At 44.0% G+C, this 24836-nt stretch overlaps 1 protein-coding gene across 1 annotated transcript in view; it reads left to right on the top strand.

Moving 5' to 3' along the window:
• The window catches only part of vash2 (vasohibin 2), a 42580-nt gene extending 23903 nt beyond the window's left edge, over positions 1 to 18677 (top strand). Inside the window, exon 7 of the mRNA XM_038968595.1 lies at positions 16790 to 18677. Coding sequence (XP_038824523.1) covers positions 16790 to 16859 — 70 coding nt within the window. The 3' untranslated portion in view covers positions 16860 to 18677. The remainder of the gene's footprint in view (positions 1 to 16789) is intronic.
• Positions 18678 to 24836: the final 6159 nt, after the last annotated feature.

Below are 24836 nucleotides of genomic sequence, written 5' to 3'. Positions count from 1 at the left end.
TTCCTAACAATTAGGGAGAGTTCACATCAGGTTACTTTAAAATATAATTTGTTTCATGTTCAATGGTCACAAATTGTAATATATGTATATACAGTGAGGCAAAAAAGTATTTAGTCAGCCACCAATTGTGCAAGTTCTCCCACTTAAAAAGATGAGAGAGGCCTGTAATTTTCATCATAGGTACACTTCAACTATGACAGACAAGATGAGGGGAAAAAAATCCAGAAAATCACATTGTAGGATTTTTTATGAATTTATTTGCAAATTATGGTGGAAAATAAGTATTTGGTCAATAACAAAAGTTTCTCAATACTTTGTTATATACCCTTTGTTGGCAATGACAGAGGTCAAACGTTTTCTGTAAGTCTTCACAAGGTTTTCACACACTGTTGCTGGTATTTTGGCCCATTCCTCCATGCAGATCTCCTCTAGAGCAGTGATGTTTTGGGGCTGTTGCTGGGCAACACGGACTTTAAACTCCCTCCAAAGATTTTCTATGGGGTTGAGATCTGGAGACTGGCTAGGCCACTCCAGGACCTTGAAATGCTTCTTACGAAGCCACTCCTTCGTTGCCCGGGCGGTGTGTTTGGGATCATTGTCATGCTGAAAGACCCAGCCACGTTTCATCTTCAATGCCCTTGCTGATGTAAGGAGATTTTCACTCAAAATCTCACGATACATGGCCCCGTTCATTCTTTCCTTTACACGGATCAGTCGTCCTGGTCCCTTTGCAGAAAAACAGCCCCAAAGCATGATGTTTCCACCCCCATGCTTCACAGTAGGTATGGTGTTCTTTGGATGCAACTCAGCATTCTTTGTCCTCCAAACACGACGAGTTGAGTTTTTACCAAAAAGTTCTATTTTGGTTTCATCTGACCATATGACATTGTCCCAATCTTCTTCTGGATCATCCAAATGCTCTCTAGCAAACTTCAGACGGGCCTGGACATGTACTGGCTTAAGCAGGGGTACACGTCTAGCACTGCAGGATTTGAGTCCCTGGCGGCGTAGTGTGTTACTGATGGTAGGCTTTGTTACTTTGGTCCCAGCTCTCTGCAGGTCATTCACTAGGTCCCCCCGTGTGGTTCTGGGATTTTTGCTCACCGTTCTTGTGATCATTTTGACCCCACGGGGTGAGATCTGGCGTGGAGCCCCAGATCGAGGGAGATTATCAGTGGTCTTGTATGTCTTCCATTTCCTAATAATTGCTCCCACAGTTGATTTCTTCAAACCAAGCTGCTTACCTATTGCAGATTCAGTCTTCCCAGCCTGGTGCAGGTCTACAATTTTGTTTCTGGTGTCCTTTGACAGCTCTTTGGTCTTGGCCATAGTGGAGTTTGGAGTGTGACTGTTTGAGGTTGTGGACAGGTGTCTTTTATACTGATAACAAGTTCAAACAGGTGCCATTAATACAGGTAACGAGTGGAGGACAGAGGAGCCTCTTAAAGAAGAAGTTACAGGTCTGTGAGAGCCAGAAATCTTGCTTGTTTGTAGGTGACCAAATACTTATTTTCCACCATAATTTGCAAATAAATTCATTAAAAATCCTACAATGTGATTTTCTGGAGAAATAAAATTCTCATCTTGTCTGTCATAGTTGAAGTGTACCTATGATGAAAATTACAGGCCTCTCTCATCTTTTTAAGTGGGAGAACTTGCACAATTGGTGGCTGACTAAATACTTTTTTGCCCCACTGTATAATACAGATCAGATTGGATATGTATGAGTGAGATGTATAATTCATAGAAATCAACTGTTGATCAACTATAAAAGCTCTCAATGCCCCTTCTTGATTACTTGGCTAGATGCTATTATGTTAGAGAGAGATGAATTGGCTGGAATGTTTTCCATCTTGTTTTTGTATTAATGAGGGCTGGCACACTTTCTGAAGTTGCTGAACTCGAAAGCGTTAACAGAGTCTTACATGTTTTCTGTAGACTATTGCAGTTCTCTTCTTCTATCAACCCTCTTTCCCTGTCTTGCTTCCCGGCTAAGGATCCCAGTTCATGTAGAGTTCAGTCTATCACACTCTTGTCAGCTCCAGTTAGAGGAAACTGAGGACTAAGAAGCAGGACTAGATCAGATACTGACATTAGCTAATCTGGGTGAATTTGGAGTACGGAGTTAACTTTTAAGCACACTGGCTTCAGTGTGTGAGTGTGTAGGCGAGGGAGTGAATGTGTGCAATGTGCATGCCTATGGTATGTAGCCTACGCGTGAGTGTACACTGGGTTGATGGTCCATTCTGACAGCACAGCAGCATAATCACAGGGAGAAGTACTTGTTTTCTGAAAGCCCCAGCCAGGCCAGCATAGTGTCTCTTATAGAAGGAAAGTGTTCACTCCTATTATCACTCACCAGCACACTGGGAGGATTCAGGAAGACCCTGCCCTAACAAAGATACTGCTGGGATATGTGCACTGTTGAGTGGAGTTGGAAGATGTTGCCCCTCCTCACGAACCACTGATACAGAGTCAGATCTTGTCTCATCGTCTATTGGTTAAGGTTAGGAATGGGGCTAGTGTAATCCTAGATCTGTGTTGAAGGGCAACTTCTACCTCAATTCTGTGCAGAAGACATCCTGTGATTTATGCATGGACTCTTAGGTCACCTCTCATAATTCCTCTGGGCTATGCTTAAGTTTGCTGTTGACTGAGCATGTCACACAGAGATAGACAGAGTAACTGGACTGGAAGTGCTGTCAAGGGAGAGTTTCTCTGACAAGATGGAGGCTCGGAGAGAAACTCCAGAGAGTCATCTGTCACCCACTCTCACTGATACTTTATTTAAAACCAAACTAGATTTTTTTTAACACACACACACACACACACACACACACACACACACACACACACACACACACACACACACACACACACACACACACACACACACATACGCAGTGCCCTGTTGCTCTCTGGTGAGGTGAGAGCCCTCTTTTCCCATCCTCCTGGCCTGGTTTGGTCTCCTCTCAGCTGGCAGAGGGCAGGCAGAGGCTGTAATAGGATCTGGGGCTGACTCAGTGCAGCAGCTGCAGCGTCGCTCAGGGTACACAGACACGGAGAGGAGGATCCACATGCATTAGACAGATGCCTTCTGGTAATCCCCAGCCCATCTCCGACAGAGGAGATAGGCTTGATACTTGGTTTTTATCATAGTACCAATCATCTCAGCAACCCAATGCCTAATGATGTAACCCACGCCCCTGTTGGAATGGACACAGTAAAATGGCCAGGGGATTTCTGTTATGCCTGCATTACGGGTATGTGTGATGTGATTTGACATGATGGGAAACCTTTTATCCTTTGGTATCTGGTGTGTGTGTGCGTGTTTTTGTGTGTGTGCACGCTTGTTTGTGTGTGTGCGTGCATGCTTACGTACATTTATATGTGTGTATGCGTTTGTTAATGTGAGTCTGTGCGTGTGCGTAATCACCACTTGAAGTGGCTTCTACACCGTAGTAATTGAGAACAATGAAGTACATTGTCTATCCTGACAGACCAAAGGAGTGGGAGGGGGCTCTTCTAAGAGAACAACATTGACATTTAAAGAGGGACTGCAGGCCAAGGTCTATGTGTTCAGCACCACCCCCCAATCTGACAGAGTTATTTTGGGCCTGTTCTTAGACACCCACTTCTCTGCCTGTCGCCTCCTGTGAGATGTTAATTATTGAGGAAGAGAGTCTTTTCCACCCCCTGATATGTCCTCATGTCCCATGTCTTACCATGTCGCCCCCTTGGGAGCAGTGTCCCTCTGTCACAACATATTCAATTATCCACCTCAAATCCAGACGCAACCGACATAGTCTATCCATGTTATAGAAATGTTTATTCAGCCAGCGCCTCAGAAAATGTCATCAGCAGTCAGAGTTTGTGTACAAAGAGTGGAGAGTAACTCTAACAGATCTCTGGAAGCCTGCTAATGCCCTCCCTCCATCCATTGCCTGCTCATCGAGTGGCGCCGCTCGGAGATTTGTAGATATTGGGTTTGTTTAATGGGACGAATGTGCACTGCCAAATAACATTGATTTGTGAAGACTGGATTTTTATTCCCACAGTGGTTTATGAACGTATTAAATCTAATTGGTTAAATGGTGAATAAAAGCTACAGTGAGAACGTGATGTGTCCCTGAATAGCTTGGAAAATCTCCTCTGTTGTGGATGAATGGTTCAGTAGATGAACCCATAGATGTGTTAGCAGTGCCGGTAAAAAGACTGGATCAGGAGGTAATGCACTCTATGCAGTTATCCAGAGCTCTGCTCAGCAGGTGCTTTCAGCGCAGAGCGATCCTTCAGTTATCCAGAGCTCTGCTCAGCAGGTGCTTTCAGCGCAGAGCGATCCTTCAGTTATCCAGAGCTCTGCTCAGCAGGTGCTTTCAGCGCAGAGCGATCCTTCAGTTATCCAGAGCTCTGCTCAGCAGGTGCTTTCAGCGCAGAGCGATCCTTCTCATACACACAGAAATGTAAAGCTGAGATAGAAAGGCTGGAATGAACTTCACTTTATAGACAAAGACTTTGCAGGAGATGCAAGGTGAAGATAGAGATGAACAAGTCTCCATGGCGATGAAGGTATATGATGGGTTATGTATGAATATTGTATTCCTCCTTGGGATCTTCCTCTCAGGCAAAGGAAAGCAGCAGTCAGACAGGGAGACAGAATGCTCTAGGGCAGCACTCTACTCTATCACTCTGTCACTGTCATCTGGCTTTATCAATTAGAGGTTTAGCCCACTCTCCAAGAAACCTTTGCTTTTGAAGGAAATACATTTTAGAGTCTCTAGACCCACCCGGTTTCTTAATATCAAATACAAGGTAATTCTAATGGACTACAATACTGCATGGAAGGGAACCACCTGTTTTCGGAGAAGTTAAATATTTAGTGAGCTTGTTGAGACAAGGAAAGATATGAGTGGTCAGACCAAGGGCCTTGTCATTGTCATTACTGGTCGTATCTCCTACTATCTTTCCTCTGTAGCTGTTGGCTGGCTGTTGTCGGTTCTGTATGGGCTGTGGTGGGCTGGGTGTTGTCTATTCTGTAGTGGGCTGGGTGTTGTCTATTCTGTGGTGGGCTAGGTGTTGTCTATTCTGTGGTGGGCTAGGTGTTGTCTATTCAATTCAAATCAAATTTTATTAGTCACATGCGCCGGATACAATAGGTGGAGACCTTACAGTGAAATGCTTACTTACTTGAATAAGAAATAAAAGTTACAAGTAATTAAACAGCAGCAGTAAAATAACAATAGCGAGACTATATACAGGGGGGTACCGGTACAGAGTTAATGTGCGGGGACACCGGTTAGTTGCGGTAATATGTACATGTAGGTAGAGTTGACTATGCACAGTTGATAACAACAGAGAGTAGCAACTAGAGGTCGACCGATTAATCGGAATGGCCGATTAATTAGGGCCGATTTCAAGTTTTCATAACAATCGGAAATCGGTAATTTTGGACGCAGATTTTGCATATTAAATTTTTTTTTTACACCTTTATTTAACTAGGCAAGTCAGTTAAGACCACATTCTTATTTTCAATGACGGCTTAGGAACGGTGGGTTAACTGCCTTGTTCAGGGCCAGAAAGACAGATTTTTACATTGTCAGCTCAGGGATTCAATCTTGCAACCTTACGGTTAACTAGTCCAACGCTCTAACCACCTGCCTCACGAGGAGCCCGCCTGTTACGCGAATGCAGTAAGAAGCCACGGTAAGTTGCTAGCTAGCATTAAACTTATCTTATAAAAAACAATCAATGAATCAATCATAATCACTAGTTATAACTACACATGGTTGATGATATTACTAGTTTATCTAGCGTGTCCTGCGTTGCATATAATCGATGCAGTGCGCATTCACGAAAAAGTACTGTCGTTGCTCCAACGTGTACCTAACCATAAACATCAATGCCTTTCTTAAAATCAATACACAGAAGTATATATTTTTAAACCTGCAGATTTAGCTGAAAGAAATCCAGGTTAGTTCATTGCACGCAGAGTCAGGATATATGCAACAGTTTGGGCCGCCGGGCTCATTGCGAACTAATTTACCAGAATTTTACGTAATTATGACATAACATTGAAGGTTGTGCAATGTAACAGGAATATTTAGACTTATGGATGCCACACGGTAGATAAAATACGGAACGGTTCCGTATTTCACTGAAATAATAAATGTTTTGTTTTCGAAATGATAGTTTCCGGATTCGACCATATTAATGACCTAAGGCTCATATTTCTGTGTGTTATTATGTTATAATTAAGTCTATGATTTGATAGAGCAGTCTGACTGAGCGATGGTGGGCACCAGCAGGCTCGTAAGCATTGATTCAAACAGCACTTTCGTGCTTTTTGCCAGCAGCTCTGCTGTTTATGAATTCAAGCCTATCAACTCCCGAGATTAGGCTGGTGTAACCGATGTGAAATGGCTAGCTAGTTAGCGGGGTGCGCGCTAATAGCGTTTCAAACGTCACTCGCTCTGAGACTTGGTGTAGTTGTTCCCCTTGCTCTGCATGGGTAACGCTGCTTCGAGGGTGGCTGTTGTTGATGTGTTCCTGGTTCGAGCCCAGGTAGAGGCGAGGAGAGGGATGGAAGCTATACTGTTACACTGGCAATACTAAAGTGCCTATATGAACATCCAATAGTCAAAGGTATATGAAATACAAATCATATAGAGAGAAATAGTCCTATAATTCCTATAATAACTACAACCTAAAACTTCTTACCTGGGAATATTGAAGACTCATGTTAAAAGGAACCACCAGCTTTCATATGTTCTCATGTTCTGAGCAAGGAACTTAAACGTTAGCTTTCATACATGGCACATATTGCACTTTTACTTTCTTCTCCAACACTTTGTTTTTGCATTATTTAAACCAAATTGAACATGTTTCATTATTTATTTGAGGCTAAATGTATTTTATTGATGTATTATATTAAGTTAAAATAAGTGTTCATTCAGTATTTGTTGTAATTGTCATTATTACAAATACATTTTAAAAAAAACGGACGATTAATCGGTATCGGCTTTTTTTGGTCCTCCAATAATCGGTATCGGTATCGGTGTTAAAAAATCATAATCGGTCGACCTCTAGTAGCAACGGTGTAAAAAAGTGTGGGGGGGGCAATGCAAATAGTCTGCATGTCCATTTAATTAGATGTTCAGGAGTCTTATGGCTTGGGGGTAGAAGCTGTTTAGAAACCTCTTGGACCTAGACTTGGCGTTCCGGTTCCGCTTGCCGTGCGGTATCAGAGAGAACAGTCTATGACAATTTTTAGGGACTTCCTCTGACACCGCCTGATATAGAGGCAGAGAGCTTGGCCCCAGTGATGTACTGGGCCGTTTGCATTACCCTCTGTAGTGCGTTGCGGTAGTAGGCCGAGCAGTTGCCATACCAGGCAGTGATGCAACCAGTCAGGATGCTCTCGATGGTGCAGCTGTAGAACCTTTTGAGGATCTGAAAACCCATGCCAAAACTTTTCAGTCTCGTGAGGGGGAATAGGTTTTGTCGTGCCCTCTTCACGGCTGTCTTGGTATGCTTGAACCATGTTAGTTTGTTGGTGATGTGGACACCAAGGAACTTGAAGCTCTCAAACGGCTCCACTACAGCCCTGTCGATGAGAATGGGGGCGTGCTTGGTCCTCTTTTTCCTGTAGTCCACAATCATCTCCTTTGTCTTGATCACGTTGAGGGAGAGGTTGTTGTCCTGTCACCACATGGCCAGGTCTCTGACCTCCTCCCTATAGGCTGTCTCGTCGTTGTCAGTGATCAGGCCTACCACTGTTGTGTCATCGGCAAACTTAATGATGGTGTTGGAGTTGTGCCTGCCCGTGCAGTCATGAGTGAACAGGGAGTACAGGAGGGGACTGAGCACGCACCCCTGAGGGGCCCCTGTGTTGAGGATCAATGTGGCGGATGTGTTGTTACCTAACCTTACCACCTGGGGCAGCCCGCCAGGAAGTCCAGGATCCAGTTGCAGAGGGAGGTGTTTAGTCCCAGGGTCCTTAGCTTACTGATGAGCTTTGAGGGCACTATGGTGTTGAACGCTGAGCTGTAATCAATGATTAGCATACTCAAATAGGTGTTCATTTTGTCAAGGTGGTGAAAGGGCTGTGTGCAGTGCAATAGAGATTGCATCATCTGTGGATCTGTTGTGGCGGTATGCAAATTGGAGTGGGTCTAGGGTTTCTGGGATAATGGTGTTGATGTGAGCCATGACCAGCCTTTCAAAGCACTTCATGGCTACAGACGTGAGTGCTACGGGTCGGTAGTCATTTAGGCAGGTTACCTTAGTGTTCTTGGGCACAGGGACTATGGTGGTCTGCTTGAAACATGTTGGTATTACAGACTCGACAGGGAGAGGTTGAAAAATGTCAGTGAAGACACTTGCCAGTTGGTCAGCGCATGCTCGCAGTACCTGTCCTGGTAATCTGGCCTTGTGAATGTTGACCTGTTTAAAGGTCTTACTCACATTGGCTGCGGAGAGCGTGATCACACAGTCTTCCGGAACAGCTGGTGCTCTCATGCATGTTTCAGTGTTATTTGCCTCGAAGCGAGCATATAAGTAGTTTTGCTTGTCTGGTAGGCTTGTGTCACTGGGCAGCTCTCGGCTGTGCTTCCCTTTGTAGTCTGTAATAGTTTGCAAGCCCTGCCACATCCGACGAGTGTCAGAGCCAGTGAAGTATGATTCGATCTTAGTCCTGTATTGACGCTTTACCTGTTTGATGGTTCGTCGGAGGGCATAGCGGGATTTCTTATAAGCTTCCGGGTTAGTCCCGCTCCTTGAAAGCAGCAGCTCTAGCTTTTAGCTCAGTGCGGATGTTGCCTGTAATCCATGGCTTCTGGTTGGGGTATGTACGTACGGTCATCGATGCAGTTATTGAGGAAGCCAATGACTGATGTGGTGTAATCCTCAATGCCATCGGAGGAATCCCGGAACATATTCCAGTCTGTGCTAGCAAAACAGTCCTGTAGCTTAGCATCTGCTTCATCTGACCATTTTTTTATTGATTGAGTCACTGGTGCTTCCTGCTTTAGTTTTGCTTGTAAGCAGGAATCAGGAGGATAGAATTATGGTCAGATTTGCCAATTGGAGGGAGAGCTTTGTATGCGTCTCTGTGTGGAGTTAAGGTGGTCCAGAGTTTTTTTCCCCTCTGGTTGCACATTTAACATGCTGATAGAAATTTGGTAAGACAGATTTAAGTTTCTCTGCATTAAAGTCCCCGGCTACTAGGATCGCTGTCTCTGGGTAAGCGTTTTCCTGTTTTTTTTTATGGAGGAATACAGCTCATTGAGTGCGGTCTTCGTATGTAGACAGCTACAAAAAATACAGATAAATGGTAAATAGTGTTGTCTAAAACTTATCATGAGATACTCAACCTCAGGCGAGCAAAACCTCGAGACTTCCTTAGATATCGTGCACCAGCTGTTATTTACAAAAATACATAGTCCACTGTCACTTGTCTTACCAGATGCCGCTGTTCTATCCTGCCGGTACAGCGTATAACCAGCCAGCTGTATGTTGATAATGTTGTCATTCAGCCACGATTCCGTGAAGCATAAGATATTACAGTTCTGAATGTCCCGTTGGTAGTTTAATCTTCTGCGTTTGCTAGCAGAATGAAAGGAAGTGGTGCTTTATTCGATCGCCTACGAACTCTCGGAAGGCAGCCCGCCCTCTGGACCATTTTTCTCCGCCTTCTCTTCATGCAAATGACAGGGATCTGGGCCTGTTCCCAGGAAAGCAGTATATCATTCATGTCATGCTCGTCGGACTTGTTAAAGGAAAAAAAGGATTCTGCCTGTCCATGGTGAGAAATCGCAGTTCTAATGTCCAGAAGCTATTTTCAGTCATAAGAGACGGTAGCATTAACATTATGTACAAGATAAGTAAAAAAATAAGTTACAAATAGCGCAAAGAAACAAATAAAATAAAAAATTGTTAGGAATACTTAAAACGTCAGCCTTGTTCTCCGGCGCCATCTTTATTCGGCACCATCTTTATTCTGTGGTGGGCTGGGTGTTGTCTATTCTGTAGTGGGCTGGGTGTTGTCTATTCTGTGGTGGGCTGGGTGTAGTCTATTCTGTTGTGGGCTGGGTGTTGTATATTCTGTGGTGGGCTGGGTGTTGTCTATTCTGTGGTGGGCTGGGTGTAGTCTATTCTGTTGTGGGCTGGGTGTTGTCTATTCTGTGGTGGGCTGGGTGTTGTCTATTCTGTGGTGGGCTGGGTGTTGTATATTCTGTGGTGGGCTGGGTGTTGTCTATTCTGTGGTGGGCTGGGTGTTTTCTATTCTGTGGTGGGCTGGGTGTTGTCTATTCTGTGGTGGGCTGGGTGTTGTCTATTCTGTTGTGGGCTGGGTGTTGTCTATTCTGTAGTGGACTGGGTGTTGTCTATTCTGTAGTGGCCTGTAGTGGGCTGGATGTTGTCTATTCTGTAGTGGGATGGGTGTTGTCTGTTCTGTAGTGGGGATGGGTGTTGTCTATTCTGTAGTGGGGATGGGTGTTGTCTATTCTGCAGTGGGGATGGGTGTTGTCTATTCTGTAGTGGGGATGGGTGTTGTCTATTCTGTAGTGGGGATGGGTGTTGTCTATTCTGCAGTGGGGATGGGTGTTGTCTATTCTGTAGTGGGGATGGGTGTTGTCTATTCTGCAGTGGGGATGGGTGTTGTCTATTCTGTAGTGGGGATGGGTGTTGTCTATTCTGCAGTGAGCTGTGGTGGACTGGGTGTTTATTCTGTAGTGGGATGGGTGTTGTCTATTCTGTAGTGGGCTGGGTGGGCTGGCTGTTTATTCTGTAGTGGGGTGGGTGTTGTCTATTCTGTAGTGGGCTGAGGTGGGCTGTGTGTTGTATGTTCTATAGTGAGCTGTGGTGGACTGGGTGTTTATTCTGTAGTGGGATGGGTGTTGTCTATTCTGTAGTGGGCTGGGTTTTGGCTGGGTGTTGTAAATTCAGTAGTGGGCTGGGTGTTGTCTATTCTGTATGGGCTGGGGTGGGCTGGCTGTTGTCTATTCTGTATGGGCTGGGGTGGGCTGGCTATTGTCTATTCTGTATGGGCTGGGTGTTGTCTGTTCTGTAGTGGGCTGGCTGGTGTTGTCTATTCTCTAGTGGGCTGGCTGGCTGTTGCCTATTCTGTAGTGGGCCGGCTGGCTGTTTTGTTTTCTGTAGTGGGCTGGCTGGTTGTTGCCTGTTCTGTAGTGGCCTGGGTGGTTGTTGTATATTCTGTAGTGGGCTGGCTGGCTGTTGTCTGTTCTGTAGTGGGCTGGCTGGCTGTTGTCTATTCTGTAGCGGGCTGGCTGGTTGTTGTCTGTTCTGTAGTGGGCTGGCTGGCTGTTGTCTATTCTGTAGCGGGCTGGCTGGTTGTTGTATATTCTTTAGTGGGCTGGCTGGTTGTTGTCTATTCTATAGTGGGCTGGCTGGTTGTTGTCTGTAGTGGGCTGGCTGGTTGTTGTATATTCTATAGTGGGCTGGCTGGTTGTTGTCTATTCTGTAGTGGGCTGGCTGACTGTTGTCTGTAGTGGGCTGGCTGGTTGTTGTATATTCTGTAGTGGGCTGGCTGGTTGTTGTCTGTAGTGGGCTGGCTGGTTGTTGTATATTCTGTAGTGGGCTGGCTGGTTGTTGTCTGTAGTGGGCTGGCTGACTGTTGTCTGTTCTGTAGTGGGCTGGCTGGTTGTTGTCTGTAGTGGGCTGGCTGGTTGTTGTATATTCTGTAGTGGGCTGGCTGGTTGTTGTCTGTAGTGGGCTGGCTGGTTGTTGTCTGTTCTGTAGTGGGCTGGCTGGTTGTTGTCTGTAGTGGGCTGGCTGGTTGTTGTATATTCTGTAGTGGGCTGGCTGGTTGTTGTCTGTAGTGGGCTGGCTGGTTGTTGTCTGTTCTGTAGTGGGCTGGCTGGTTGCTGTCTGTAGTGGGCTGGCTGGTTGTTGTATATTCTGTAGTGGGCTGGCTGGTTGTTGTCTGTAGTGGGCTGGCTGGTTGTTGTATATTCTGTAGTGGGCTGGCTGGTTGTTGTCTGTAGTGGGCTGGCTGGTTGTTGTCTATTCTGCAGTGGGATGGGTGTTGTCTATTCTGCAGTGGGATGGGTGTTGTCTATTCTGCAGTGGGATGGGTGTTGTCTATTCTGCAGTGGGATGGGTGTTGTCTATTCTGCAGTGGGATGGGTGTTGTCTATTCTGTAGTGGGCTGGGGTGGGCTGTGTGTTGTCTATTCTGCAGTGAGCTGGGTGTTGTCTATTCTGTAGTGGGCTGGGGTGGGCTGGGTGTTGTCAATTCTGTAGTGGGCTGGGTGTTGTCTATTCTGCAGTGAGCTGTGTGTTTTTTTCTGTAGTGGGCTGGGTGGGCTGGCTGTTTATTCTGTAGTGGGCTGGGGTGGGCTCGGTGTTGTCAATTCTGCAGTGGGATGGGTGTTGTCTGTTCTGCAGTGGGATGGGTGTTGTCTGTTCTGTAGTGGGGATGGGTGTTGTCTGTTCGGCAGTGGGGATGGGTGTTGTCTGTTCTGTAGTGGGATGGGTGTTGTCTATTCTGCAGTGGGATGGGTGTTGTCTATTCTGCAGTGGGATGGGTGTTGTCTGTTCTGTAGTGGGGATGGGTGTTGTCTGTTCGGCAGTGGGGATGGGTGTTGTCTGTTCTGTAGTGGGGATGGGTGTTGTCTATTCTGCAGTGAGCTGTTTTGGACTGTTGTTTTTTTCTGTAGTGGGATGGGTGTTGTCTATTCTGTAGTGGGCTGGGTGGGCTGGCTGTTTATTCTGTAGTGGGCTGGCTGTTTATTCTGTAGTGGGCTGGGGTGGGCTGGGTGTTGTCTATTCTGTAGTGGGGTGGGTGTTGTCTATTCTGTAGTGGCCTGGGTGTTGTCTATTCTGTGGTGGGCTGGGTGTTGTCTATTCTGTGGTGGGCTGGGTGTTGTCTGTTCTGTAGTTGGCTTGGTGTCTATTCTGTAGTGGGCTGGGCTGGCTGCTGGGTGTTGACTGCTGTGTCTGTCCTTGTGATGCTCTGAGATTCTCCTCTTCAGTCCAGCCCCCTCTCCTCTCCTCTTCTCTCATCTCTTCTCCTCTTCTCTCACCTCCTCTGCTCTTCTCTCCTCTCCTCTATTATTCTTTAACAAAGCTCTTCGTTCTACAGTGCGTAATCAGCCGTAATCAATGAGCCCCTGTAGGGATCACATGCATAGGCTGTGATCCCTACAGGGGCTCAATCAACACAGTTGTAATTGTTTTGATCAGCACTGAAACAGAAAGCCTACCAACAGGTAATTTGTGCCCTCCCAGAGGACTTAGTGAAGTCTACAGGCTTTAGTCTGAATAGTTAAGCAGAGTGGTGTTTCTCTGTGTTGAGGAATGATGTTAATTACGTGGCCTGTGGTGAAGGATGGGCTGTTAACCAGGGTTGCTTGGAAGCCACTGTGTGAGAATGGTGTACTCAGAAAGTTGACGCCTGTCTGGCTGACTGATCGACTGACTGGGTGCGCTGGGTGTTGAAAGCCTGGGCTCTGTGCTCCCCCTCTCCCTGGAAGACAGAATGCTATTGATCGGAGCAGCAGGGGAGGGAGTAGGTGTGCTGTCCAGGGTACTGAGGAAGTAGTCTTAGATACACACATACCAGCATACACACATACCAGCATACACACACACGCACACGCTTACACCGCCTGCATTGTTGGACTGGTTTGATGTTGAGATGAGTTCTTGCTCTCGCTCTCTCTGGCAGAGGGAGTTGGGGGGATGGGAATCAATGGGAAAGGATGGTGAGCAGGAAATGCACTCTGAGGGAGGGAATGGGGTGAGAGAAGCACAGGCAGGAGAAGTGCTTTCAGGGCTTCAAGTCAAGCAGAATATTGAACACCGAAGACATTCGAGGAGAAATAGGAAACCTTTGTTACTTTGGAGAGAGCTTATTTATGAAGGTCTAACGCATAAGCCTCTTTTTAGAAATACCTCTTCTCTTTGATCTCTGGACTGAAAAGTATTTTTGTCAGAGGGAAGGTGCTGTGTGTGTGTGTGTGTGTGTGTGTGTGTGTGTGTGTGTGTGTGTGTGTGTGTGTGTGTGTGTGTGTGTGTGTGTGTGTGTGTGTGTGTGTGTGTGTGTGTGTGTGTGTGTGTGTGTGTGATAGCAGTGACAGGGGAAGTGCTATGCTGTGTGTTGGAGCAGGGCTGAGCTGACGGGACACCACCACCACAAAGCAGGATTAAAAAGAGATGACTGGCTGACTGAGACTATCCTGCTGCTTCACACTTCAAACCCTTCTCTTCTTTCTCTCTCCCTCTCTACTCACTTTCTATCTGCCCCCTGCCTCTCTTTATTCCACGCCGTCGTCCTCTATTGGCCTCTGATTAAACTCAACTTGTTTGTTTTACAAAACACTTTTTCTGTATCACTCACCTTCACGTCTGTGAGCTAATAGGTGTCAGATGGTACTGACAGCCTGCCACCCTCAGGTCGGTGTAAGGTGTGTGCGTGTATGGGCATGTGTGTCAGAAAATCCTGCATCTTTGCTCTCCTTAGCACAAGGACAAGACCACTATGCTGATGAGAACCTATGGGGAGTCAGTCTACGTGACCACATTGAAACAGTACTACACCCAGACTGTGACACTAAAGGATGCCCCAGACTTTACATGAGCAAATGGTTTTGTCAAATGTCCCCCATTTATCTTTAATCAATCAAATGTATTTTATAAAGGCCTTTTTACATCTGCAGTTGTCACAAAGTGCTTTACAAATACCCGGCCTAAAACCCAAAGAGCAAGCAATGCAGACGTAGAAGCACGGTGGCTAGGACAAAGTCTTACCTCTGCTCTGTGTGTGTGAGGGAGGATCACATTAGGAAGTTATTGAGTGGGTCTGAGGTGTCCAATACTATAATCACTTCAATATGAAGTTATTGAGTGGGTCTGAGGTGTCCAGTACTGTAATCACTTCAATAGGAAGTTATTGAGTGGGTCTGAGGTGTCCAGTACTGTAATCACTTCAATAGGAAGTTATTGAGTGGGTCTGAGGTGTCCAGTACTGTAATCACTTCAATAGGAAGTTATTGAGTGGGTCTGAGGTGTCCAGTACTGTAATCACTTCAATAGGAAGTTATTGAGTGGGTCTGAGGTGTCCAGTACTGTAATCACTTCAATAGGAAGTTATTGAGTGGGTCTGAGGTGCCCAGTACTATAATCACTTCAATATGAAGTTATTGAGTGGGTCTGAGGTGTCCAGTACTGTAATCACTTCAATATGAAGTTATTGAGTGGGTCTGAGGTGTCCAGTACTGTAATCACTTCAATAGGAAGTTATTGAGTGGGTCTGAGGTGTCCAGTACTGTAATCACTTCAATAGGAAGTTATTGAGTGGGTCTGAGGTGTCCAGTACTGTAATCACTTCAATATGAAGTTATTGAGTGGGTCTGAGGTGTCCAATACTGTAATCACTTCAATATGAAGTTATTGAGTGGGTCTGAGGTGTCCAGTACTGTAATCACTTCAATAGGAAGTTATTGAGTGGGTCTGAGGTGTCCAGTACTGTAATCACTCCAATAGGAAGTTATTGAGTGGGTCTGAGGTGTCCAGTACTGTAATCACTTCAATATGAATTTATTGAGTGGGTCTGAGGTGTCCAATACTGTAATCACTTCAATAGGAAGTTATTGAGTGGGTCTGAGGTGTCCAGTACTGTAATCACTTCAATAGGAAGTTATTGAGTGGGTCTGAGGTGTCCAATACTGTAATCACTTCAATATGAAGTTATTGAGTGGGTCTGAGGTGTCCAATACTGTAATCACTTCAATAGGAAGTTATTGAGTGGGTCTGAGGTGTCCAATACTATAATCACTTCAATAGGAAGTTATTGAGTGGGTCTGAGGTGTCCAATACTGTAATCACTTCAATAGGAAGTTATTGAGTGGGTCTGAGGTGTCCAATACTGTAATCACTTCAATAGGAAGTTATTGAGTGGGTCTGAGGTGTCCAGTACTGTAATCACTTCAATAGGAAGTTATTGAGTGGGACTGAGGTGTCCAGTACTGTAATCACTTCAATAGGAAGTTATTGAGTGGGTCTGAGGTGTCCAATACTGTAATCACTTCAATAGGAAGTTATTGAGTGGGTCTGAGGTGTCCAGTACTGTAATCACTTCAATAGGAAGTTATTGAGTGGGTCTGAGGTGTCCAGTACTGTAATCACTTCAATAGGACGTTATTGAGTGGGTCTGAGGTGTCCAGTACTGTAATCACTTCAATAGGAAGTTATTGAGTGGGTCTGAGGTGTCCAGTACTGTAATCACTTCAATAGGAAGTTATTGAGTGGGTCTGAGGTGTCCAGTACTATAATCACTTCAATAGGAAGTTATTGAGTGGGTCTGAGGTGTCCAGTACTGTAATCACTTCAATAGGAAGTTATTGAGTGGGTCTGAGGTGTCCAGTACTGTAATCACTTCAATAGGAAGTTATTGAGTGGGTCTGAGGTGTCCAGTACTGTAATCACTTCAATAGGAAGTTATTGAGTGGGTCTGAGGTGTCCAGTACTGTAATCACTTCAATAGGAAGTTATTGAGTGGGTCTGAGGTGTCCAGTACTGTAATCACTTCAATAGGAAGTTATTGAGTGGGTCTGGGGTGTCCAGTACTGTAATCACTTCAATAGGAAGTTATTGAGTGGGTCTGGGGTGTCCAATACTGTAATCACTTCAATAGGAAGTTATTGTGTGTGTCTGATGTGCCCATACAGTTCATCAGCTGAAGTGACTGGGTCTTACTTTGTTTGGCTTCTTGTCTTTTACTGCGCTAAATGATGACACTACATTTGTCTTGTCTTGTCTCTGTCTTTCAGTCCTGCGGCTCTGGATCGAAAGCCTGCAGAACTCAGCACTTTGACTGACGGCTACCAGATCCGCATCTGAGACTCCTTGGAACTGGACAACATTCTCCTGGTCTCCACTGTGACCACCCGGTCCGCCTCACACACCCTCAAATATATTTACCAGACATTGTGTATATCATAATTATAAAGTATTTAAAGGGTTTTTCCAGCCTCTTCTGTAGGGTGAAGATGATGACATTATGCTCAGTGCTAAACTGGAGGTTGACATCCAGTAGGAACAAATACATTGAATATATCAAAGGTATATATTTCCTGTCCTTCATGACCAGACGAACAAAAGCCTGAACAAGAGGTGTGTTTCATTATACACCTCCACACATGCATTAGCCACATTATACATTTGCATACATATCTATTATGTTTTTAATAAAGGCCTGATGCCTAAATTGCATGAAGACATCATATCAAGACCTCTCATGCGTTTAGAGAGGTACATATGTTGGATTCTCTACATCTTTTTTTAAATCTGTTTTTGTATAGCCTGTGTGCTTTTGTGTAGGAGAGCGACAGTCACATTTCATTTACTTTTACAATGTGGACATTCATTTTTAAAAACTGAGAGTCTGTGGGTTACAAAAATAGCCGGCAGTATGCTGCCGGTAAAAAGGATCAAATAGTGTGACTGATCATCTATTTTTTTCTCTCAATATAATTAATCTATAGACTGAATGGTTGTAATGCCTAAGCCTGTAGAGGATGTTAAGTAGTTATCTGCTGGGCTGAGCTGTGATGATGTGGGAAGTGAAAGGGTGAGGGGAGAAAGAGAGAGAAGAGTTGGAGGAAACAGGAGGTACTGTAGGCTTGAGGTGAGGGGAACAGAGAGGGGCCAAAGACCAGGGCAGTCAAGCAGAGAGCCTGCTGCGTACTCTGCTAAACCCCAGCCCTGACACTGACTCCCTCTATTAGCTCTCGGTTAGATTATCCCCCCTGTCTCTATAGGCCCTCCTCTCTCACAGATACAGTACTGGGCCCGGTTTCCCAAAGGCATTTTAAGGCTAAGTTCAACGTTAGAACCATCGCTTAAGATGCTTTTGGGAAACCTGGCCCAGATCAATTCATCTTTTAAGGAAATCAAAGCTTGTGACAATGATGCTTTGAAGCTTAGCCAGAACATTACCTTTTTAATCCCAAGAGAATTTGACCGTGACGTTGTGTTGATTCAAATGTCAACTCTGTTACACCTCAGCATACAGACGTATACGAAAACATGTATGGTAATGTTATGTAGCTCCTAACCTGAGGCCTTTCTGAATCCTATCACAGAATCTTGAAGTTAAGAATGCAAATACTGAACTGAACACCACAAGACAGACACATCAGTCAAATCAAGGCTTCTATGTCATCTCAACTGCCATGATGCGGTGTTGAAGATTGTTTCCATTGTTTTTGTAGTATTCAAAAGTCATCAGATATCCAGGAGGGTGCCAACTGAACAATGTCACATTTTATAGCTTTTGGTTAAACAAGCTATGCACATCAAACAGAAATGATAGATCATTGTATGTCTTCCTCAATCTAAATAGTTTCGAGATTGCAGCAGAATTGAAAACCAGTCTCATTTTCTTGAATCCTGAACGAACTGAGAACATATCAGTTCTTGTGTTTCTAATGAACATTTTTTATTCTAACGATCAAATTGTGAATGGTGCTGCTAGTCTGACAGTATACCATCAAGGCCAACACTATTGGTACCAGCCGTCTGAAAGACTATAAGCACAAAATAACCAGCTTAATATACATGGCCAAAAGTATATGTATTGGTGAATTCGGCTGTTTCAGTCACACCCGTTGCTGACAGGTGTATAAAATCGAGCACACGGCCAAGGAATCTCCATAGACAAACATTGGCAGTAGAATGGCCAATACTGAAGAGCTCAGTGACTTTCAATGTGGCACTGTCATAGGATGCCACCTTTCCAACAAGACAGTTTGTCAAATTTCTGCCGTGCTAGTGCTGCCTCGGTCAACTGTAAGTGCTGTTATTGTGAAGTGGAAATGTGCTGAAGCGCGTAGCACGTGAAATCGTCTGTCCTCGGTTGCAACACTCACTACCGAGTTCCAAACTGACTCTGGAAGAGGCATACAGTATACAATGACATTCTAGACACTTCTGTGCTTCCAACTTTGTGGCAACAGTTTGGGGAAGCCCCTTTCCTGTTTCAGCATGACAAAGCACAAAGCGAGGTCCATACAGAAATGGTTTGTCAGTGTGGAAGAACTTGACTGGCCTACACAGAGCCCTGACCTCAACCCCATCGAACACCTTGTGGATGAATTGGAACGCCGACTGCGAGCCAGGCCTAATCGCCCAACATCAGTGCCGACCTCACTGCTCTTGTGGCTGAATGGAAGCAAGTCCCCACAGCAATGTTCCAACATCTGACAGAAAGCGTTCCCAGAAGAGGCTGTTATAGCAACAAAGGGGGACCAACTTCATAGTAATCGCCGTGATTTTGGAATGAGATGTTTGACGAGCAGGTATCCACATACTTTTGGCCATGTAGTGTATGACTTTGGTTTTACAATCCTCTATAGAAGCACAATGTGCTTCACTTTTACACAATACAATCGTTTGTCTAATCTATACAGACTAGGTTTAACATTCTTACTGTTAAACACTGCCGTAAAAAAAAAAAAAAGACGTCTCTTTTCAATATGCATTGCGGAAGTTCAGCTTTACAGCGTGGTGATTGCCTTTAAATTTCAATGTCAGCTTTAATGGAGACTGCATTTACCGTACCCACTGCATATATAACGCTTCAGCTTTCCAGATTGAATAGAACCCTTACTGGGAGGAAAGACCGCTTTCATTGCTGCAAATCTGGGAACTGAAAGATAATACTCTAAGTGATGTAGCTTAAATAGAGTTGTGCTCTTAACTGTTTAGTGTTGAGCTAAATTGTGTTGTGGATGAGTTCTATTGGTGATTCTTCGCTGGTTCTTGAACAAATCTGTTACTGAGTGCAGTGTTTAGTCGTGCTGGTTGTTGTTTTTATGACGTGGTGAAAACACTTTGTTGTGATGATGATGATGATATATTCTTTGGACGAGGTGTGAAGAAGCACACCACATTGTAGCAGTATCATTTTTCAAAGGTCTTGCTATGTTTGTGCTATTGACCACTGAATAGTGGTTAAAGAAAAACAGTACCACTCATGACTGTAGATTTTTTTAAATCCATTTTGTATTTACCAAATGGTGTGTTTTAAAAAATATAAATACAGAATCAAGTTATCTGAATAACTGCACAATATGAGTAACCTAAACCAGCTACCACCACTATAATATACCACCACCTACTGCATTTAGTGGTTGATAACTTGAAAGGCAATGATGTGTTGTTGGGACTAAGAGTTACTGAATATTTAGCTGTTTTCAAAGCATGATGTGGACTGTGGAACTCAACCTTTGCGTCACTGTAATTCAGCTTTTTAGATGAGGCTGCTGTTTCTGTATTAACGTGCATTTCACGAGGAGTGCTCTCTTGGCCTCTTCTCGCAAATGGGAATGTACTAGAACTCTGGGTGTTAAGAGTGTTCTCTTTTATACTCATGCCACTGGTGCTACCAGTTGGCTGGTATTATTCTCATATCTTTCTGGAATTTGTCCCATTGGCTGAAAAGGAAAAGTATTGATGGTAGATCAATAGCAGAACAAATGGTAGCATTTCTTACAGAACCACTATTCTATTGAAATGAGACTTTAGAATCCGTCCCTGGTTTTCTCCATGTATGATGATGACAGGGTGATTTTTGTATTTTGACCGCTGGTGGAAGATAATGTACTCCCAACTCCTACTGTTACACTGATCAGTTGACAATGGTTTTTATCAACTCTACCATGTGTTGTAATAAAAAAATGATTTATGTTTTTATTCTGTCTTTGCTGTAATTTCTTACTCAACAGGTAGGACAGATAATAGGTAATGAAATAATGTGAAATACATTTCTTCATGGGGCACAGGCAGACTGGATGTACAAATATGGTATTCAATCAAATCATTCCAGATTTGAATATATCACACTAGACCAGGTAGATTTGACCCCATCGGAGTAAATATAAATGACAAAATGTCATAACATTCCCTAGTAGGCTATGGTCTTACTAGTTCTTTGGGATAGTGCTGTACTGATATCGCTCTGTATATAGTCCGGTACAGGATTCCATGTCTCTATTAATCTGTTTTACAGCAGCTGTGACATGCAACGACACAGAGAGCAGATTTATACTGAACAAAAATATAAACGCAACATGCAACAATTTCAAAAATATTACTGGGTTACAGTTCATATGAGGAAATCAGTCAATTGAAATAAATTCATTAGGCCCTAATCTATGGATTTTATATGACTGGGAATATAGATATGCATCTGTTGGTCAAAGATATCTTACAAAAAATGGGCCTCTGGATCTCTTCACGGTATTTCCATGCATTCAAATTGCCATCAATAAAATGCAATTGTGTTTGTTGTCTGTAGCGTATTCCTGCCCATACAATAACTCCACCGCCACCATGGGTCACTGTTCACATGATGCCATACATGTGGTCTGCGGTTGTGAGGATGGTTGGACGTACTGCCAAATTCTCTAAAATGACATTGGAGGCGGTTTATGGTAGAGAAATTAACATTCAATTATCTGGCAATAGCTCTGGTAGACATTCCTGTGTAACAGTTTAACTTTAGTCCGTCCCTCGCCCCGACCCGTGCGCGAACCAGGGACCCTCTGCACACATCAACAACAGTCACCCACGAAGCATCGTTACCCAGCGCTCCACAAAAGCCGCGGTTCTTGCAGAGCAAGGGGAACCACTACTTCAAGGTCTCAAAGCGAGTGACGTCACCAATTGAAACACTATTAGCGCGCACCACCGCTAACTAGCTAGCCATTTCACATCGGTTACACTCACCCCCCTTTCGACCTCCTCCTTTTCCGCAGCAACCAGTGATCCGGGTCACGGCACCAATGTAACAGTTTAACTTTAGTCCGTCCCCTCGCCCCGACCCGGGCGCGAACCAGGGACCCTCTGCACACATCAACAACAGTCACCCACGAAGCATCGTTACCCATCGTTCCACAAAAGCCACGGCCCTAGCAGAGCAAGGGGAACCACTACTTCAAGGTCTCAAAGCGAGTGACGTCACCGATTGAAACGCTATTAGCGCGCACCACCGCTAACTAGCTAGCCATTTCACATCGGTTACACCTGCAGTCAGCATGCCAATTGCAGGCTCCCTCATAACTTGAGACATCTGTGGCATTGTGTTGTGTGACAAAACTTTTAGTGGCCTTTTATTGTCCTCAGCACAAGGTGCACATGTGTAATGATCATGCTGTTTAATCAGCTTCTTGATATGGCACACCTGTCAGGTGGATGGATTATCTTGGCGAAGGAGAAATGCTCACTAACAGGGATGTAAACACATTTGTGCACAAAGTAAGCTTTTTGTGCGTATGGAAAATTTCTGGGATCTTTTATTTCAGCTCATGAAACATGGGAGCAACACTTTACATGTTGCGTTTATATTTTTGTTCAGTGTATAAAATTAATCCCTAATTTCTCATCTCTCAAGCAGCTCAGGGAATGCCTCCCTCTCTCTAAACTCAGAAAATAAACTGGTAGATTTCAATACGTTCTCACCTTGTTTACTATCCCTCATTCCAACTGATCTAAATGACACAATAGGCAATAACTAACAGGAAATTAGGGTAAAGGACAAGAGCTAAGGAAAGGAAGCATCTTCAAAGTATTGGGATTCATCCCATGTCTAAGCAAGAAGAGTCATCCCCAATGAGGCTGGATCTCACCAACTATCAAATGATAAGCCTGTAAACGCTCTCATCCCAGAAAGCAGCAGTAGCAGCAGAGACTTTGCAGATGTCAGCAGAACATCACTTAACTCTAAGACCAGAGACTTGATTCCTAATGGCTTTCATTCACACCATCAGCCAGACATGTCAGCCAGGAGTAGGTGGTGAGGATCCAAATGAAATTAGGACTTTTGGCACACAAAAAAAGACAAAAGTCAAGAACAGCATCATTTTAGAGATTCAAATGTAAAATGAGTCAAAGGAGATGCAATAAATCAAGTCCAGAGAATGTATTTGAAAGGACTTGTGTTTGAAGGGGCTCATCTTTTTTTTTACACCCGTTGGCATGTCACTGGCAAGGCATCATAGGCTAATTCAATTTGGCTTCAGACTTTATCATATTTTATCTAGAATGTGGGCAATGTCAAAATAGAAGCAGGGCCAATTAGTGAAACAAGACTAACCACTTGATATTCACTACATCTAATTCAATGGTCTTCACAGCAGCGGTTTGTGTGCTTGAGAATGTCTGTTTATAGCACTAATGTTGCCATTATATAAGGCAACCAAAATAATACAGACATCAGAGAGCTGCTTCTATGCCTATAAGGAATTCCAAATTCAATGTCCTTAAACTCTGACTTAGTTTCAGTCTAAAGAAAAAGATTGATGTGCAATATTGGGAACAGACTTGAGGATTCTGCAGTGTGGTCTTAGCGAATTGTGTAGAATATTAAAAACACGAATACATGTTGAGAGAAGTTGTCTGTCAGGGACTGACTCCAATGATTCCTCATCTAAAGGCAGATGGCTGTTCTTATCAATGAGCTGTTCACACTCCCAAGGTTCTGCACCCTGGGTTCACCTTCATTCCTCTCCAGGGGCCTCATTTATCAAAGGTGCGTGCGCACAAAAAAAGTGTGCCTATCTCTAAGCAAATCTCAAACCATGTGTGCACACAACTTCTAAAAGGTTGATCAACTGTATTGCAAGCAAATACGCTTATTGTTCGTTTGAGGGAAATGGGAGGTTTTTGAGCCACACCTCTACAGAAATGTGATCAAATTTGCCATTGTGCTTTCTTTTAGGAACTATTAAGGCCCAATTACATCTCCAAATCATACAGCAAATTAGGGCGCTTTTCTTAGCATAAAAGATGAATGGTGTGCGTTGTCCGGGCGGGGTTGTATCGTTCACGACTGCACAAATAGAATAGGGCTGTGATTTATCAATGAAGACATGCGTAAATGTTGCAAATCCCAGAATCTCCATGTACCCCAGAATTGAGTATGAAATTGACACACGGTTGATAAATGAGGCCCCAAGTGAGAAAGATAAATTTTCTCTGATCATCTCTCCGTGCTTCTATATCTGCATCGCTTGCCGTTTGGGGTTTTAGGCTGGGTTTCTGTACAGCACTTTGTGACATCGGGTGATGTAAGAAGGGCTTCATAAATACATTTGATTGATTCTCTGTCCACCAGTGTGCCTTCATCTCTGAGAGGTACTGTTCATACAATCCCTGGAACTCATTCAATGTAATGTGACATTATTACAGAGAGCTGAACAGGTACAGTGTGTCTTTAATTGCAGGTCTATTATTGCGTTACATGCGGTACAATAGCTGTGACGGACATAGCCTTCATTTTCAATACTAACATTATTTGATTTTATTAGGATCTCCTTTAGCCCAAGGGCTAGTCTTCCAATAGTACTTAAGAAATGTAAAAAAAACATCCAGAAATTAGAAAAACAAAAGCAAAGTAAAAGCACAAAGATCCACATTCCTATTACGGGTTACACCCCCCAGCCGTGTGCATATATGAATTGAAATACAACATAGCATACAGTATTACAATAACCTTAGACCGACTCTAGTTGTTCAAGATATTTTATGAATGAATCTCTTAAAACTATTTGGTAATTTTTTAAAAACTTTCTGCCAAGGAGTTCCAGGACTTCACTGCTCTGAAACTAAAAGCTATTTTGCCCTGCTCTAATTTGGGTTTTGGTGGTCTTGGTTCTGCTCCATGTGTTTACGTCTTTGACCATATCCATATAGTGGTTGGTCTACCAGTGGTGAATTTCATGAAAAAGGCTCTTACATTACTCCAGACGACAGAGCAGTAGTTCATTTGACAATGGATGATTTTTTAAATTTAACCAGGCAAGTCAGTTAAGAACA

The sequence above is a fragment of the Salvelinus namaycush genome, chromosome 29, assembly GCF_016432855.1.
Source record: "Salvelinus namaycush isolate Seneca chromosome 29, SaNama_1.0, whole genome shotgun sequence".
NCBI lineage: Eukaryota > Metazoa > Chordata > Actinopteri > Salmoniformes > Salmonidae > Salvelinus > Salvelinus namaycush.
The sequence above is the reverse complement of the archived record's forward strand: the minus strand, read 5'-3'. Positions and strand labels throughout refer to the sequence as shown.